Source organism: Haliaeetus leucocephalus, unplaced genomic scaffold (genome assembly GCF_000737465.1).
Source record: "Haliaeetus leucocephalus isolate CR32 unplaced genomic scaffold, Haliaeetus_leucocephalus-4.0 Scaffold282, whole genome shotgun sequence".
Classification (NCBI taxonomy): domain Eukaryota; kingdom Metazoa; phylum Chordata; class Aves; order Accipitriformes; family Accipitridae; genus Haliaeetus; species Haliaeetus leucocephalus.
This window is the reverse complement of record NW_010972718.1, coordinates 140,819-158,594: the sequence shown is the minus strand read 5'-3', so window position 1 is coordinate 158,594 and position 17,776 is coordinate 140,819. Positions and strand designations below refer to the sequence as shown.

General features: G+C 55.1%; 3 protein-coding genes across 3 annotated transcripts in view; 1 reads left to right on the top strand and 2 right to left on the bottom strand.

Moving 5' to 3' along the window:
- The window catches only part of LOC104833327 (zinc finger protein 883-like), a 6,335-nt gene extending 1,478 nt beyond the window's left edge, over nt 1-4,857 (top strand). Inside the window, exons 2-6 of the mRNA XM_010569916.1 lie at nt 479-577; nt 852-926; nt 1,127-1,858; nt 1,937-3,029; nt 4,797-4,857. Of these exons, the coding sequence (XP_010568218.1) occupies nt 479-577; nt 852-926; nt 1,127-1,858; nt 1,937-3,029; nt 4,797-4,857 (2,060 nt within the window). The remainder of the gene's footprint in view (nt 1-478; nt 578-851; nt 927-1,126; nt 1,859-1,936; nt 3,030-4,796) is intronic.
- LOC104833337 (zinc finger protein 729-like) overlaps nt 1-17,776 on the bottom strand; it is a 49,591-nt gene that overhangs the window by 11,327 nt on the left and 20,488 nt on the right. The window contains 1 exon segment of the mRNA XM_010569926.1: nt 9,684-10,398. Coding sequence (XP_010568228.1) covers nt 9,684-10,398 — 715 coding nt within the window.
- On the bottom strand, nt 14,592-17,770 carry SH3BP5L (SH3-binding domain protein 5-like). The gene is made up of 6 exons (XM_010569912.1): nt 17,330-17,770; nt 17,138-17,200; nt 16,555-16,683; nt 16,292-16,453; nt 15,988-16,161; nt 14,592-15,764 (listed from the first exon to the last, which is right to left on the bottom strand). The coding sequence occupies exons 1-6, from the start codon at nt 17,537-17,539 to the stop codon at nt 15,351-15,353; spliced, it is 1,152 nt and encodes a 383-aa protein (XP_010568214.1). The 5' UTR covers nt 17,540-17,770; the 3' UTR covers nt 14,592-15,350.

Genomic DNA, 17,776 nt, shown 5'->3' with positions numbered 1-17,776 from the left:
CCCCATTTCTCCCCTCTTTGCATTCAACCGCGATTTTCATTTTCCCTCCAGCCCTGTTGCATTTTAAACCCCCCCATTACATTTCCGTGCCCCCCCCCTTTAATTTCCACCCCTTTGGCTTCACCTCGGTTGCATTTAACCCCCCCATCCCCATCCCCGCTCCCTGGGGTCACCCCAACCCTTATTTAAGTGGCCCCCAACCTTCCGGGGGGGCATCTGGGGGGGGTCCCTTCCCACAGGGTAGATGCTTTGGGGTGAAGCACCCTAAAACACCCGGGGGGGGGTGTCATACCCCAGCACCCATCGCCACCCAGCCATGACACCCCCAGGGTGATGCGGGGACCCCTTGTATGGTCCCTACATCCAGCCAGACATGGGGGGGAGGTGCTCAATTTGGGGGGGAGGTGCTCAATTTGGGGGGGGGGGTCCCCCAGCACCGTGGACCCCAATACCTGAACCGGAGCCATTTGCATTGCAGGGACCGGTGACATCCCCCCCTCAAAACGTGCCAGCACCGGGACGAGCCTGGACCACTGGGACAAGATGCAGGAGAGCTACGAGAGCGTCATCTCCCTGGGTGAGGCTCTTAATTTCCCCTAATTTCTCCCTAATTTATTATTACTCAAGAAGACTAAAATTAAATTAATTGGCCTTCATTAGTGGCTGAATTCATAAGTGTAAAACCACCAAAATCGCCAGGACTGAGCTTAAATAGAGCCTGGGGGGGTTTCAACTGGCACCACATTTCCAACCGCAGCTTTATGCCTCTGGTGTCCTTGGCCATCCCCATCCTGGCGTTACAATTTTTGGGGTGGAAAGAGCTATAACCAGTATCTAACTGTCTCCCCTAGCTGAGGAAATCGCCATCAGTTGGCCACGGATCACCGCCTTTGCCGAATCACACCGAAGGAGGGGGTTGGTGTCCGGTAAGTCACCAATCGTGCTGCTGGTTGGCGCTGGTGATGACTAGGAGCATGTTTTGGAAGCCCCAAAACCATGGGTTGATGGGTGCAGGAGATGGGAAAGCAATCAGATACGGCTGCCGCGATCCTGGGAGGGATGTGGGCAGCCAACTGGTGGGTTTTCAGTGGTGGGGCCGGATCCTCAGCTCCTTTTTTCCCTGTAGACGATGGGTTGTTGAGTGAGAACGAAGAGGAAGACCCGCCACCGGGTGAGCTGGAGAAGGTGGACGCCGAGGGGACGCCAGCAGGAAAGCCCAAGGGGACCAGCCCCACCAATGCGGAGGGGACAAAACCCAGTGATGGTCCCCAAAAAACAGAGAACCAGCCCAGAAAGACATCAGGCAAGCGACAGAGTAAATCAGGCCACCGAGGCTTCAAGAAATTCCCCCCGCGGAGTTTGCTCAGCCACAGCCGCTGCCACGACTGCGGCAAAGCTTTGGCTTTTGGTTCAGCCTTCAACAAACGCCGACGAGGGACCGAACGACCCCATAAATGCCCCGAATGTGGGAAATGTTTTCGGCTCAGCTCAACCCTCATCACCCATCAACGCCGGCACGCCGGCGATAAACCCTACAAGTGCCCCGACTGCGGCAAGACCTTCAGCGTTGGCTCGGCGTTCATCCAACATCAACGGGTGCATGCCAGCGCCGGTGCTGGCACAGCACCTTGCCAATGCGGTGTCTGTGGGAAGAGTTTCCCGGCCAGCGCCAGTTTGGTGAAGCACCAAAAATTACACCTGGAGGAAAAACCCTACAAATGTGGGGATTGTGGGAAGGGTTTCAACTGGAATTCACATCTGGAGCGACATCGCCGGATCCACACCGGTGAAAAGCCCTACGCCTGCCCCGAATGTGGTAAAAGCTTCAGTTGGAGCTCCCACCTCGACCGGCATCGCCGTACCCACGCTGTCACCGGCGAACCCGCTTGCCGTTGTGCCGATTGCGGTCGCTGTCCAGCTCCTCGCGGCACTGAAGGCTCCAAAACCCCCGAGAAGCCCTTGCAGTGCGGTGAATGCGGGAAGGGCTTCACCAAGAGCACGGCATTGGCCAAGCACCGGCGCGCTCATGCCGGCGAGAAGCCCTACAAGTGTGGGGAGTGTGGGAAGGGTTTTGGCTTGAATGCCGCGTTGCTGCAGCATCAACGGAGCCATGCTGCTGGCAAACCCTACCAATGCGGTGATTGTGGTAAGAGCTTTGCCTGGAGCTCCCATCTTGACCGGCATCGGCGTATCCATATGGGTGAGAAACCCTACCGTTGCGGGGATTGCGGGAAGAGTTTCTCCCAGAGTTCCCACTTGGAGAGGCACCAACGCGTCCACGCCAGCGCCGAGCAACCCTGCCAGTGCACTGATTGCGGTAAGAGCTTCTTGGCCTCCAACAAGCGCCGGCGGCTGTTGACCGGCACCGGTGAACGACCCTGTAAGTGCACCGATTGTGGCAAGAGCTTTCTTTGGGGTGCCCGTGCCCGACCGGCACCAGAGAGGACCCATAAGTGCAGCGAGTGTGGGAAGAGCTTCACTTACCGGGCAGAGAACGTCAAGCACCAAGGGACACAGACAGGGGAGAAACCCTATACTTGCCCTGAATGCGGGAAGAGCTTCGGGCAAAATTCGGCATTGGTGAAACATCGCCGGATGCATACAGGAGAAAAGCCCTACAAGTGCGGGGATTGCGGGAAAAGCTTCAGCGTCCGCTCCAACCTCATCAAACATCAACGGACCCACCTTGGCGAGAAGCCCTACAAGTGTCCCGATTGCGGGAAGGGTTTCATCCAGAAGTCGGACCTCACCAAGCACCGCCGGATGCATACCGGGGAGAAACCCTACAAGTGCAACGTCTGCGGTAAATGCTTCAGCGTCTCCTCCAACCTTATCAAGCACCAACGCATCCACCTCGGCGAGAAGCCCTACCAATGCTCCGAGTGTGGCAAGAGCTTTATCCAACGGTCCGAGCTCACCATCCACCAGCGCGTCCACACCGGCGAGAAGCCCTACAAGTGTCCCGAGTGCGGCAAGTGCTTCAGCCGTAGCTCCCACCTCAACCGCCACCAACGCACCCATGCCGGGGACAAGCCCAAAGCCACCGCTGCTGCCGCCGCTGCTGCCACCGCTGGCAGCCCCCTGCCACCCTCTGGCGCCTTCTCCAGCACCGCCTTCTCCCCGCCGTTGGGCGGTTCGGCGGCCCCCATCCCCTCGCTGCCCTCCTTCCCTGCCTCCCCCTCGCCCCTGCCCATCCCTTCCCTCTCCAGCCCTGCCCTGGACCTGCCGTGGGCCCTCTCCTTCCCTGCCCGCGCCTTCCCCCACCCCTCCTTCCCCTCGGCCCCCGCCTCGGGGGCCCAGACCTCCTCCCTCATCAACTGAGTGGTGCCCGGCCCTGGCCGCAGCTCCATCCTCCTCCCAACCTCCCCAGACACTCGCCCAACATCCAACCGGTGTTGGCCTCAAAGACCCATTGTTGGGAGGGCTTGTTCCCACCTGGAGCTGTTCAGTTTTGGTGGCTAATTAATGACCTCTCTAATTAGGGGATGAGGCAGCTCCTCCAACCCTGACCACAGTCCCAGCTCCATCCTCCTCCCTACCTCCCCAGCCGCTCACCCAACACGCATTCTTGGTTGGCCTCAAAGCTCCAGTGTTGGGGGGCTTATTCCCACCCAGAGCTGTTCAGTCTTGGTGGCTAATTAATGATCTCACTAATTAGGGGATGGGGAAGTCCCCCTCATGCCGTGGCTCCATCCTCCTCCCACCCTCCCCAGCTGCTCACCCAACACCCATCCTGGGCAGACCTCAAAGCCCCGGTGCTGGGGGACTTATTCCCACCCAGAGCTGTTCAACCTTCATGGCTAATTAATGATCTCGCTGCCGGCATTGGCTGCTCCCCACTGGGGTTCCCCCCAGCTCCACACTGGGACCCCAACCTCCATCCCAGTCCCCCCATTCCCCACCCCACCACTCATCCCAGCATCTTCCGTTGGTGTCCCCCAGAGCATCTTCCCACCTTGCCCCTCTGCTTCCCATTGGATGAAGGTCCACGTCATCACCCCCATCCAGGTACCACCCTCTGCTCCCACCTTGGAACATTTTGGGAGAAAAACCAGCAGAAACGGGGTTTTTCCCATGCCACTGCATCACCTTCTGCCCGCCAGGGAACTGCCATGAGGGACTTGGGGATATTTCCACATCCCTGTCTCCTGCGGCGTCTCCCTGAGCTCATCTTATCCCACGTCATTCCTCAGAAATGGAGCCGGTCGGGGTTTTCGTCTTTTATTTTTTATTATTTTTTTCCTTTTGGAAAGAAAATACTGGGGCAAAACCACGCAATTTTGTGACGTCATTTTTCAGGCACTTACTGGAATATTTTGGGGGGTTTTGTTGGTTTTCTTTTTCCACGCGGACTTTGCAAAAACTTTCATGCGTTTGTGGTGGGGGTTTTTTTATTATTATTACTGATTTTCCTGAATTTTTATGTTTGCTTTTGCTCCGTCCCTCAGAGTGGGATTCGGCGCATTTCGGTACTATCAGGAAAAGGCAGCAGCAGTGCTTTTTTTGCTGCCTGAAATCCTGATTTCTCCCATTTCCCAATTTCTCCCCATTACCAGGGGAGCGAGGGCTTCTCGGGGGAAAATAAATGAAGAAAATTTTAAAAATTTAAAGAAAAAAACACTAAAAGAAACAGAAAGGGTTACATGCAAAATATAAAAGCATCAAAAAAAATACAGAAGAAAAATAATTAAGGCTGAGAATGACTTTTTTTCCCTGAAAGAGGATAAAAAGCTGAAATAAGACTTTCGGAAAAGTAAGGAATTGCTGAAATCTCTGGAATTGGGAAGGTTTCAACTGAAAACAGAACAATTCAAGAAGTGTGGAGGTGCTATGGGAAGGACTCGTTGTGTTTATTGAAAAAAATAAAGAAGTTTAAAATATTGGCAAGAGGAACAGGTAGTAATGTAGGTGCAAAAAAAAAGAGGAAAAATATCAAAATATGGAAAAAAATTATAGAAAATGAAAAAGAAGAGGAGGAAAAGAAAGCAAAGGACATATGGAATAGAAAAAAAATTGGCAATAAAAATAGAGAAAGGGATAAAACCAACCATCCTAAAGAAGTACCGGAGCCTGTGTCAGGCAGCGATTGCAGGCAGCGCCGCAGGAAGCGGGAGCCGAGCCGGCGTCGGATGTGGCAGCACCGGGAATTGCTGCCAGACCATTGGATGCAGAAAAAAATAAGAATTTAAAAAAAAAAATAAAATGCCCGGAGTGGAAGGAATAGGCTCTCGGTGTTTGCTCGAGGGTTGTGAAGCTCAGAGGTGCGATGGACGGAGGAAGAGGAGGCACAGTGGGATGCGGGATGCGGCCGTGGGACATGGAGCTGCACCATCCCCTTGCCCGATTAAACAGCCCCTGAGGATTGTCCCCAGCTCCGTGCGACGTGTTTTGGGGACCTGCCTGGCTCCCCGGCCAACCCTGCTGCAAAACCGGGGTGTCACCGATGGCACAACCATGATGCCACTGATGGTAGAACCAGGACATGACAGCTGGCACAACCAGGATGTCACCGGTGGCACAACTGGGATGTCACTGATGGCACAACCATGATGTCACCAAGGATGTTAATTCTCTCTTTGCGTCGCAGGGGGACCCTTCGGATACCCCCACTGGGTTTGGGTCCCCAATCCCCTCCAAGGGGCTGCCTTGAAGGCAGCACCAGCTCCACTTTGGGGGAAGAAACTTGTTTGAAGGAGCCCCAAAATCTCATGTTCTTGCCTCAGTTTTGGCCGGTGGTCAACAGGAGCTGCTGTTGGGGATGGCTTTTGACACCCACCTCCAAATCACCCCAGCAATGCACTAATTATGCATTAATGAGTGCACTAATTACATGCTCCCATGCAGATGCTGCCCTGCCTTGGGGCTCTCCGGCCAATTTGGGCCAAATTAGCCCAAAATCAAGGGCATGGTGAGATGATGTGGCTTGGTGGCTTGGTCACCTCTCCAATGCTGGGCTCTGTGGATGGGGTCACCAAGGGGGGGGACGACAAAGAAACCCCCTCCCCATCACCCCACAGAGCCCAGGACCTTGCAAATGGAAAGCGGGGAAGCGGGAGGAAGAGGAGGGACGGGGATGAAGTCAAGAACTTCCCCCGGGGTTCAAATAATTGAATTATTTTAGGAGGACACAGTGACCATGCCATGGGGCGCAGGATCCTAAATGAAGCCACAAGGGACAAAATTCACCCCAAAAAGATCATGGAGGGCTTCAGAGAGGATATTTTTGGGGAAAAAACCCACACTGAACTGCAATTTAAGTGAAATTTATATATTTTCTGGTGTTGTCCGTGCTTCCGAAACCGGCGTGGACGTGTCGCTGTGCTGCTTGTCAACGGTCCCCTCCATGTCTGCTTTTGGGGACTGCCTCGCCTCGTCACCGCAGCTTGCGTCTTTTTTTTTTTTTTTTTTTTTTTTTTTTGGAGTCGCTTTCTTTCCATGAGTAGTAATAAATTAGAGCCTAGCTACCCTGGCGGTGCTGCAGTCCTTTCCCTTGGTGTGCTGAAAAGTGGTTGTTCCTCTTCCATTTGCTTTCAAGGGCTTCAAACCACATCCAGATCCAATTTTCCAAGGATTTTTTTTCCCCTTTTTCCCTTTGGTTGGCTTTCCAGTTGGGTTGCCCCATTTGAAGCCTAGTTGCAACTCATCCTGCAGTTAAAAACGTGCATTTTCCAGTGCAAGATTCCCATGAATCCAGTAAAAATGTGTCAGGATGGAGGAAAGTGTTGAGCCTTCACCAGCTGAATCCTTCAGTTGTGGACAGCCAAGAACATGGTGGCACCAAAACCACCTTTTTAACCCCAAAAGGCCACTCCACTTGGACCATGGGGGAGGGTTGGGTCTCAGCATGTCCCTAGGGCTGCTCCAAACATCTGCCGTTGAACCCCCAGGTGAAGAAATTAAATTAAACTCCTTGAAGGCTCCAAGGGTCACCGCCAGTCATGGCCACATCTCACCCACCCAAGCGAGGAGCAAGCCCATGGGGCAGATCAGCAGGGTCCACGGCCATGTGTGGATGCTACTCCAAGAAGTCCTGCAGAAGGACCAAAATTCCCAGGGCTGGGCTTAAACAGAGCCCCTGCGCCGTGGGCAGAGGGTGGTGGGGTTCCCAGGTGGGGATGATCGGGGTTGTTAATGACCATTAGTACCTTCAGCCTCCAAAATGGTTTTTAGGGTGGCTCTGCAGCACATCTCCAAGGGGTTCAGGATGTCTCCAATGGAGTTCAGCATGTCTTGAAGAAGCTTAGCATGTCTTGAAAGGGTTAGGCACATCTCCAAGGGGTTCAGCTCATCTCGAAGGGGTTCAGGACACCTCCAAAGGGGTCCAGCATGTCTTGAAGGGTTTCAGGATGTCTCCAATGGGGTTCAGCATGCCTTGAAGGGGTTCAGCACATTTCCAAAGGGGTTCAGGATGTTTCCAAAGGGGTACAGCGCATCTCAAAGGAGCTCAGCATGTCCTGAAGGGGTTCAGCATGTCTTGAAGGGGTTCAGCACAAGCTCAGCATGTCTCCAAAGGGTTCAGCATACCTTGAAGGGGTGCAGCACATCTCAAAGGGGTTCAGAACATCTCCAAAGGGGTTCAGCACATTTCCAAGGGATTCAGCACACCTTAAAGAGGTTCACCACATCTCCAAGGGTCTTGGCCACTTCCCGGGGAGATGCAGGCAGCGCCAGCACCTCGGGGGACTTAATCGGGGAGGAAGAGCAGACCCCCTCCCACCCCATGGATTGGGGGAAGGCAGAGCACCCCGAGTCAAGTGTCAGCCCCCCAACTCTGGGGCACGCTGCTTCCTCAGCCACTATCCCTGTGCCCACCCCAGGGACAAGGAGCCAGTGCCAGCCCTGTCACCACCCCACAGCTCTGCCATGGGGCAGAGACACCCCCCTGGGCACAACCCTATTTTGGGGTCCAACCCAGGGACCTCCCCCAAGCCCTCCTGGACTTGGCTCCGCTGGAGCAGAAGGTTCTGAGGAAACATCTGCAGGGGGCACGGTGCCAGGAGGGGAACAGGGTGGGGTCTTTATTTTTAGATGGATATTAAATTTCTGTTGTCTTAATTAAATTGCTGCCAGGGTTGGGGAGGGGAAGGGGCCTGCGTAGAATATGTATATATTCGTACTTCTATTTGGGAAAGGTTTTAATGAATAACTGTCTTAATAAATGCATAAAAAGAATATTTAAACGTAATTGTGGTGGCCATGCTATGGGATAGTTATAAAAATGGAAAAAACCTGAATAAATCTGAAGTCTTAATCTGGGAAAAAAGAGGATGAAGAGGAGTATGGGGGAGCAACATTAAACCACAAGAGGCTTCCTGTACAGCAGAGCATGAAAGCAGGTCTTTGGTGAGCAAAAGGCAGTGCTGCTTCTTTGAATGAATAGTCAATACATGGAAAAAAACCCTTATTTTTTTCATTAAGATGAAAAAAGATCTGAAAAATCTGATGGGTATAAGCAGACAAGTGTGAAAACCTGGCAAGAAAATGGCCATAGAGAATGGTAAAATGGTAAAGTGGCTGTGTTCTGTCCCCTCCGTGGGAGCGAGAGCTGCAAAGGCATTTCTGGCATGCCAAAGATTTGCCTGCAATGTCCTCCCGAACCCAAAGGTTTCACATGGTTTGCTCCCTGAAGGGCAAATGCGACCACTCCACCGAATGCCTAAAATAGCCAGCGAGGTGAAGCTGTGCCGGGGGGGGGAGAACTCTTGCCCGGGAGCAGCTGCGGATGTTTCTCCTATCTTGGGTTTCTCCACATGACACCAGGACGAGCCGGTCCCTTTGTTCCTTACAGCTCCAGAAAGTCAGATACAACTACGGACTCTCCAAACAACCCAACATCCATATGAACAGGACATCCACACTGCTCCTGAAGCATCGCCTCCATCCCTGCCTCATCTGGCACCACGGAGAAAAGTTTGCCTCTGTCAAGGTGTTGGCTCCGTCAAGGTTTTGGTTCCACCAAACCCTCCCTGCAAGGAACTGTGACATGATTCCCCCTGCTTTGGGATCTTCTGTGTCGCAACTCATCTCATGGATAGAGACCACCAGTCCTTATAACATGTGGACCACCCCATACAGCTGAGATGCACCCTCTCATGAAGGCTGTGGAGACCCTCTTGCCAAGGGAATTACCATCCCCTGCCCCAGGAGAAGACGTAGAGCTCTAGCACACATCATGCCGGTCCTTCATGCATGTGGAGTGGGCCCTTGCACCCCTGGGGTCTGCAGCCAGGTCCTCCCAACAGCTCCAAAACTGGGGGATCTTGCCCCATGTGCCTGCCAACACCACCCAGGACTTGGGGACACCTCACCTTGATGGTCATCACTCAGGACTTTGAGGACTTGATGGCCCCAAAGGCTTAGAGAGCCTGGAAGACCCACCTGGACTTTATTTCTCCCACCTATCCTGGTGGGTCTCCAGGCTTTTTTGGTGGAAACACCATAAGGAATATATCAGACTTGCCACACACACATCTTGGGGTTGAGCACCAGCCCCAAAACCCCACTGAGCTCCTTCTCCCTGCCCAATTTTGGGGTGATCTGTGGGGTGCTGCTACCTGACACCCACCACCATCAAGCCAGAAAAGGTGTCACCTGCTTTCCCCATCCTTGGTGGGAAAGCTGGAGCTCCTCTTCCCACCCCAAAACAGGCTTATGTAAGGACCCGCTGGTGACGGATGAGGGACGAGCTCTCACTGAAGCTCTTCCCGCAGCTCAAGCAGGTGAAGGGCTTCTCCCCCGTGTGGGTCCTCTGGTGCCGGTAGAGATGCGAGAGGCGTCCAAAACCCTTCTCACACTCGGGGCATCTGTAGGGCTTCTCCCCAGTGTGGATACGTTGGTGGGTTATCAGGTTGGAGCTATCGTTGAAGCTCTTCCCGCACTCGGGGCAAGCATAGGGCTTCTCGCCCTTGTGGGTCCTCTGATGGGAGAGGAGGTGGGAATGGAGGCTGAAGGTCTTCCCACACTCGGCACAACTGTAGGGTCTCTCTCCAGTGTGGATCCGGTGGTGCTTGGTCAGGTCCGAGCTGTGGCTGAAGATCTTCCTGCAGTCGGTGCAAGTGTAAGGCTTGTCCCCAGTGTGGGTCTTCTGGTGGATCAGGAGGACAGACCTATAGCTGAAGCTCTTCCCACACTCAGGACATCCATAGGGTCTCTCTCCCGTGTGGACCCGCTGGTGGATGAGGAGGTTGGACCTTTGGTTGAAGCTCTTCCTGCAGTCGGGACAACTGTAGGGTTGCTCGTGGGTGTGGGTACGCTGGTGGGCGATGAGGTGGGAGCTGCGCCCAAAGCTCTTCCCACACTCAGGACAATTATAGGGCTTCTCACTGGTGTGGACTTGCCCGTGGGTGGCCAGGGATGGTCCACAGGGAAAACTTCTCCCACCCTCCCCGCAGATGTCATCTCCAGCAACGGGACCAACTGGCCACATTCGGTCCCCCATCCCACCACCCCTCATCCCCTTCTCCACCCATTTCCCAGCCCCACGTTGTCCCATCCTGGCTTCTCTTCGGTGTGTCTCCATCCTCTCACCATCTCTGCCCTCCTCACCATCCATGGTCCCATCACCTGCAAGGACAGACATGCTGGTGTGGGATCCCAGTGTCCCACCAAGCCCCTGCACGTCCCCAATGGATGAAGGTTTGGAGCCAAGACCCGGAGATGATCCACTCCAACCATCTAGCTCAAGTGAGGTCTTCTAGACCCACGTCCATGTCCTTGAGTATCTCCAAGGATGGACGAGCTCCAGGAAGCCTCTTCCAACCTTCTTCCATCATGGAATAACTCAGGTTGGAAGGGACCCATAAGGATCATCGTGTCTAACTCCTTGCAGGAGGACAGTGCCCAAAAAATAAGCTTTTTTTTTTTTAAGGTTTAAGCAAAATTTCATGGTTTGGGGTTTTTTTTTCTGATTTGTGCCCAGATTTCAAAGGAAAAAAGGGGAAAAAATTAAAAGGAGCTTCATAATTTCCCACCTTTTTCTGCCATCAGGACTTGGTGAAGCTCAAGGGTTTCTTCTTGGGGGGGGGGTGTCCCCCCAAACTTTGGGGACCACCTTCACCCCCAGACTTTGGGGAGCCCCCCCCCACCCCCCCCCCCCCCCCCACCCGTTTTGGCCCTTTTTTTAACGATGGTACAAAATAATCTGCCTGATTCCCGTAGGAAATTGGGTATTTCCATAGAAAAATAGGGAGACACCCCCCAACACCGCCCTCCAAAAAAACCCAAAACCCATACGGCTTCCCGGTCCAGCGCCCCGGGGATGCTCGGGGGAGGCAGCCGGATGCCTGGATCTCCCCCCCCGCGGTTCCCGGTGCCTGTTGCAGGCCGGGTCGGTGTGGAAGGACACAGGAAAGGGCTGCCCCAGCTCGGAGGAAGAGGAGGAGGAAGGTCGGAGCCGGCAGGTACCGGGGGAAGAACGGGGGGGGCTCCTGGGATGCTCCGCCTGGTCCCGGGGGGATGCCCCGGGGGGATGCCCCGGGGGGATCCGGGGATGCTCGGCTCGGTCCTGGGGATCCTTTTCCCGGTCCCAGGGATGTTCTGCCCGGTCCTGGGGATGCTCTTCCCAGTCCTGGGGATGTTCTGCCCTGTCCCGGGGATGCTTTTTCCCATTCCCAGGGATGTTCTACCCGATCCTGGGGATGCTTTTCCCGGTCCCGGGGATGTTCTACCCGATCCTGGGGATCCTTTTCCTGGTCTCAGGGATGTTCCACCCCATCCTGGTAGATCCCAGTCTTGGCATTTCCCTCCCGTTCCTCTCCCAGATTGCTTTAGGAACCGGTGAAAGGGTTCCTAAGCTCTTCCAGGAGGATGCTTTGCTTTTTTAACCATCACACCCAGCTAACACGCAACTGCATTTATCCCTCCAGGATCTGAACAGGGACCGCCCCCCGCCAAGGAACCTCGCATCTTCCTGCTCATCCCTGGATCCCTCCGGGTTGGTGGGTTTTGGGAATCGCAGGGACCAACGGAGGCGTTTGCTGTTTCGGGGGCTGGAGGAGGACGGGATTTCACCAACCATGCAGGAGAACCACGACGCATCGGCCTCACCAGGTGAGCGGGTCCATGTGCCATCCCCCGCTCCATCCCGCAAAACCTATTCAATTCCCCCTTCCCATGGTGCCCCACTCAAGCATCGGGGATCCCTTGCTGCCCCCCCCCCAATCTCCCCATCCCTCGCCATCTCCCTCCCTACCTTCCCAAATCCTCCCATCCCTCCCTGCCCTCATCCCAAATTTCCCTGCAGGCGAGGGACAAGCCAGCGCTGGGATAAGCACAACCACACCGAACTATCAGGAAAATCCCCCGGGAACGGATTCGGCTCATCCCTTTCTCCCTGGAAAGGGGTTCGACACCCTGGAGGACCCAATCCCAAAGGATAAGAGGAGATTTTTATGCACTGAATGCGGGAAGAGTTTCAACCACAGCGCCTACCTCCTCCGCCACCAACGCATCCACTCCGGAGAACGTCCTTATCCCTGTCCAAAATGCGGGAAAACTTTTACCTGGAATTCCCACCTGAATTCCCATCAAAAAACCCATACGGGGGAAAAACCCCATCGTTGTCCCGAATGCCAGAAATGCTTCAGCCGTCGATCCAACCTCCTCCGTCATCAACGCCTGCACGGAGTGGAAATTCCTTATGGGAAAAGCTTGAAGGCTGATCGTATCCTGCATTCCCAGAGCCGCCCAGATGATATTCCCTATATTTGTTCTGAATGCGGGAAATGTTTCAGTGCTCGCTCCAATCTTTTCCGTCATCAACGTATCCATACCGGAGAAAAACCCTATAAATGTCCCGAATGTGGGAAAAGTTTCGGGCAAAGTTCGGATCTCATCCAGCATCATCGAACCCACACCGGAGAAAAACCCTTTTCCTGCTCGTTTTGCGGGAAATCCTTTAATGAACGATCCCATCTTATCCGACATCAAGGTCGGCATACGGGAGAAAAACCCTATAAATGTCCGGAATGTGGGAAAAGCTTCGTACAAAGCTCGGATCTCCTTATCCATAGGCGATCCCATGCCGGCGAGACCCCCTATATGTGCACCGAGTGCGGGAAACGATTTCGGGTCAGTTCCAGCTTGGTACGACATCAAGGATTACATACGGGAGAAAAACCTTATAAATGCGGGGAATGCGGGAAAGGATTCAGCGCTCGATCCGTCCTTGTTATTCATCAACGGCTCCACACGGGAGAACGACCCTACGAGTGTCCAGCTTGCGGGAAACGTTTCGTTCAAAGCTCTAATCTGAGTCGGCATCGACGGATCCATACGGGAGAGAAACCGTATCCCTGTCCGGCTTGCGGGAAGAGGTTCACCGTCCGTTCGAGCTTGGTCAAGCATCAGCGGCTCCATGAGCCACCCCATAACCCCCCCAGGGAGGAGAAAGATTTAGGATGGAGCTCACTTTATGGTGAAAAACAAGTGCAGGAGGAGGAATTGCCCCATAGATGCTCTTGAGCATCACCCCCCCCAAAAAAGGGGGCCTGACCCCAAAAATGTACGTGGATAGAGGGAGAAAATATATTTGTAACTTCAGGATGTGGTCAGCTCGGTAGTGTCATCCCAGATGTCCGTCCCCCCCCCATGCTGGTGTGTTGGGGTAGGGGGGCAGCAATGGGATCCCCACGTCCCTTGGGGTGATGAGCACCCTACCCCATTGTTTTGGGGTGGGGGGGCCAGCAATGGGACCCCCACATCTCATAGGGTGTCAGCGATGGGATCCCTAAATCCCTTAGGGTGCTGTGAGCTGGCACCCACAGCCACCCCACCATGTTTTGGAGTGGGGGGCACAGGGATGGGACCCCCACATCCCTTGGGGTGATGAGCACCCTACCCCACTGTGATTTTTTTGGGGGGGGGGAAGGGGGAGGCCAGCAATGGGACCCCTCTGTCCCTTTGGGTGCCACCAGCTCCTTCCCTTCCCAGCCACAAAACACAGGGAACCCCAAATTTAGGGGGTCCCAGTCCCTTGGCCCCCCAGCAAAATCCAGGTGTTGAACCCCCCCCAAATTTTCCCCTATTTCCCCAAAATTTCCTATCTTCCCTCCAATCCTTCAAGCTGGCTCTGAAATGCCAGGTAAAACCCAAGGGGAAGAGCAGCAGTACTTCGTACCCCCCAAAATAGCCTGATGTTACCCCAAAATGCAACCCCCAGTCCGAAGAAAATCCATATTCTTTAAAAATCAAGTAAATGGGCAAATTAAACTGATTCAGATCAACCCCTTGGGGAATGAGAAGGGAATTAAGATACTTAAAAAACAGGTGTAATTTCTTCAGTTGTTAACATGGAAAATTTAGGGCATGAATATTAATGTAACTACTAACAATAGTGATTTTTATTTATGTTTATAATATTTGGGGCTATTGGCTTGGTTTTTCAAGTTTCAGGGATTTGACCCCATCCCCGTAGTGGATTTTTAAAATCTCAGGAAGCAAAATCACCACTGTAGGGCTGCAACGATCCCATTCCCAAAGCCGTTATCCCCCCTCAAGGCTTCGAGCTGTTCCCCAGATGCTGGAATATCATCGCGGGGGGTGTTTTTTAGGATACCTGGGGTGCAACCGAGCGAATAAAACCACATGGAGGGAGGGGGGAGATATATTTTACTTGCCAGAAAATACACTCCAACCGACCCCTGGGGCTGCCTCGAACTGGTGCGGTTCTCATCACAGCCCTGGCACGGCCACAGCCCCCCCCCTCCACAGTACCCCAAAACAGCTGTGGGGCCCCCCCATCCTGTTAGTGCAATTTGGCTTCTGCCTCACCTTTTGCTGGAAAAGGGGGAAAATAACCCCAAATAAGAGACTGAAATTTGGGGGGGGGAGGCGGAGCTGGAGTGAAAGGAGGGGGGACAGGTAAGGGGATGTTGTGTGTGTCCCTGCCCCCAGCCCGGTGGGCAGGATCCCCGGTACGGCATTCCCCCCCTCAAGCGTTTTAGGGGTGCAGCTCCTGCATTGAGGAGGGGCCACAACTGAGCAGCTTCGTTAGCAGCTTTGTTAGCAGCCTTGCCCACCCAGCTGCTCGCTGTCAACACCCAACACGCAGCTTAACTCAGTATCCCAATGCCAGGCACACACAGCCCCACGGGACACGGCTCCCACCGCCCACCCCACACTTCATCCACCAAATTCAGAGGAGTGAACACCAACAGCCCCCCAAATTTTGGCCCCTGACGGCGTCACCTTTGTCAACAAGGGGCTTCCAAGCATCACCCCATCAGCTCCATCCTCCCCCCCGCAGCCTCTGTGGGAGGTGACGACGGCACGCACCGACCCCACTCCGTCTTTTTGGGGTTCCCCAGGGAGGGGAGAAGCCACGGGAGGGGGCAGGCTCGGGGTGGCGGAGGCTAAAGGCTGATGCTTCGGTGATGTTTGAAGTGACCCTGCCCACCCCGGCGTTGCTCTCGTTCCTCCAGCTCGTCGCTGTTGAGGCTGGTAGCGTCCGACAAGCCCAATAAATGTTCGACCGAGTCGAACTTCTGCAGGTCGGAGGCGATGGTTTGAAGGCTGAGCACCGAAAGCGTGTCGGCTGGGGGGCACTCGGCCCCCAAATGTGTCCCTTCTGTCACCCCCACCTCGGTACCGGCGTGTTGAGGACTGGCTTCGGCTCCCACCGGCGAAGCTCGACGAACAATGAGGCGTTGGAGACGGCGAGCGTGGATCTGTTCGCTGATCTGTTCCAGGTTACGCAGGGCCACCGAATAACGCGTCTTGGCTTGCGACACCAACCGCTCCAGCGCTGTCACCTTGGCCTTGTGCTCCTGTGGGAGATGGCATTGGCCACCACGGCCATCTCAGCATCCCAATGTCCCTTCCCAAAACGAGGGGCAGACCCCACCAGCCTCCTTTTCTTCCCCCTCTCCACCTCATCCTGAAAACTGGCAAAAAGCAGCAGGATCCTCCCCAAAATGGGATCCCCATGCCCCTCACCAGCCTGATGTGCCCCACCGCAAGTGGTAAAGCCATGTGTCCCCCGCCCAGTACCTCAAGGATCTGGTTGAACTGGGCTTTCAGCTCAAAATAAGGCTTGCTCTTAACAATGACACGCTTGAGGGACTTCTGGAGGGCTTGGACCTTGGCCTCAGCTTGCTGACACAGCTGGGTCACACGCTGGTGCTCCCGCTCGCTCCGCAGCCGCTCTTCCTCCGCCTCATTGACCTGAGGACACCCCAAAACCCCTTCAGAAGTGGGGTCTCCCCTGTCCCCATCATCCCCAACTTCCAGCCACCTCCTCTCAGGCCCCACCCCAACCCTCCCTGAAGATGAAGCCCCCCCCCCCCGCCCGTACTTTGCATGTAGCATGGTTGAGCATCTCCTGCCAGGTGGGATCCAAACGGTTCTTGTCGGCCATGACCCCCTGCTCTGCCACAAAAACCATCTCGCGAGCAGCGTTGTGCATGCTGACAGCTCGCTCGTACCGCAACGCCGCTTTCTGCGTCTCCTGCTGAGCCTGCACAGCAAGCGGGGAGGGGGTTACGACACTGGGGAGGGGGAAAAAAAAAAAAAAGACACCCCCCCCCATCCTTCTGCACCCCTGGGGGAGAGCGGTACCTCCTTGGCAAGGCGCCGGGCTTCATAGTAAGGTCGAGCTTTCTCGATGCAGTTGCCCAACTGGGAACCTTGGGCGTTGAGCTTCCTCGCCGATTCGGAGAGGATCCGGCGATAGGCGGTGCGGGCTTCCTGGAGGCGAGAAGCAGGGAACATCTCATCCCCATGTGCCCTCATACTCCATCGCACCACCCAGGGAGACCCCTCAGCAGCAGGTTTTTCCTTCCCAACCACCCCACTGAGCCCAAAACCCAGCAGAGACCAGCATGAAGGTGACCAGTTAAGGACCAGGGAGACCAGTTAAGGACCAGGGAGACCAGTTAAGGACCAGGGAGACCAGTTAAGGACCAGGGAGACCAGTTGAGGGCTGGGAACAAGGGTTGGGGGACAAGACTGGGGGACCAGTGAAGGGCTGGAGGACAAATGAAGGGCTAGGGGATAAAGACTGGGGACCCAGTTAAGGGTTGGAGGGACCAGTTAAGGGCTGGGGAACATGGGCTGGGGGACCGGTTAAGAGCTGGGGGACCGGTTAAGGGCCAGGGAACAAAGACTAGGGGACCAGTTAGGGACTGGGGGAAAAGCTCACATCCAGCTGGAGCTCCACCCGGTTGATCTCCTCATTAGCTTGGTTGAGATGCTCCAACTCCTCCTGGGGAAGGGAGAAGCCAAACAAGGGGTGAGGGAAGAGAAATGCAACCCCCAAATCTGTCATGCCCCCATCCTCCCCAAAAAACCAGGGGGAACCAGGAAAAAGACTTTTCCTGCACCCACTCCTCACCTGTATCCTGGGGTCCAGCTCTTCCTCCTCCTCCTCTCCTACCACTTTTGGGGGTGTCCTGGGTTCCTCGCCCTCACACGCTCCTCCTGAAACGGCTGCCCCTGCCTCATCTTCATCCCCCCCCGGGGAGACTCCCAGCTGCCCGGGAGGCGTCTGACGTCCGTCCCCTCCATTTGTCCCCCAAACCAGCCTCTCTTCCGCATCCCCCATGGTGGGATCCCCCCCAATCCGGGCGATGTTGGAGTCCGCTTCGCTTCAGGGGGGGGCCAGCATCTTAGCGGGGGGGCCATTCAGCGCCAGCCCACCTCGCGTGGAGCAAGGGCCCCTATTTCATTTTGGGGGTGAGCCAGAGGGGGGGTGGAAGGAGCGGGGGGAAGCCCCCCAACGTCAGCAGAGACACCTCCCCCCCCTCAGAGACGATGACTTGGGATCTGGATCGGCCGAGAC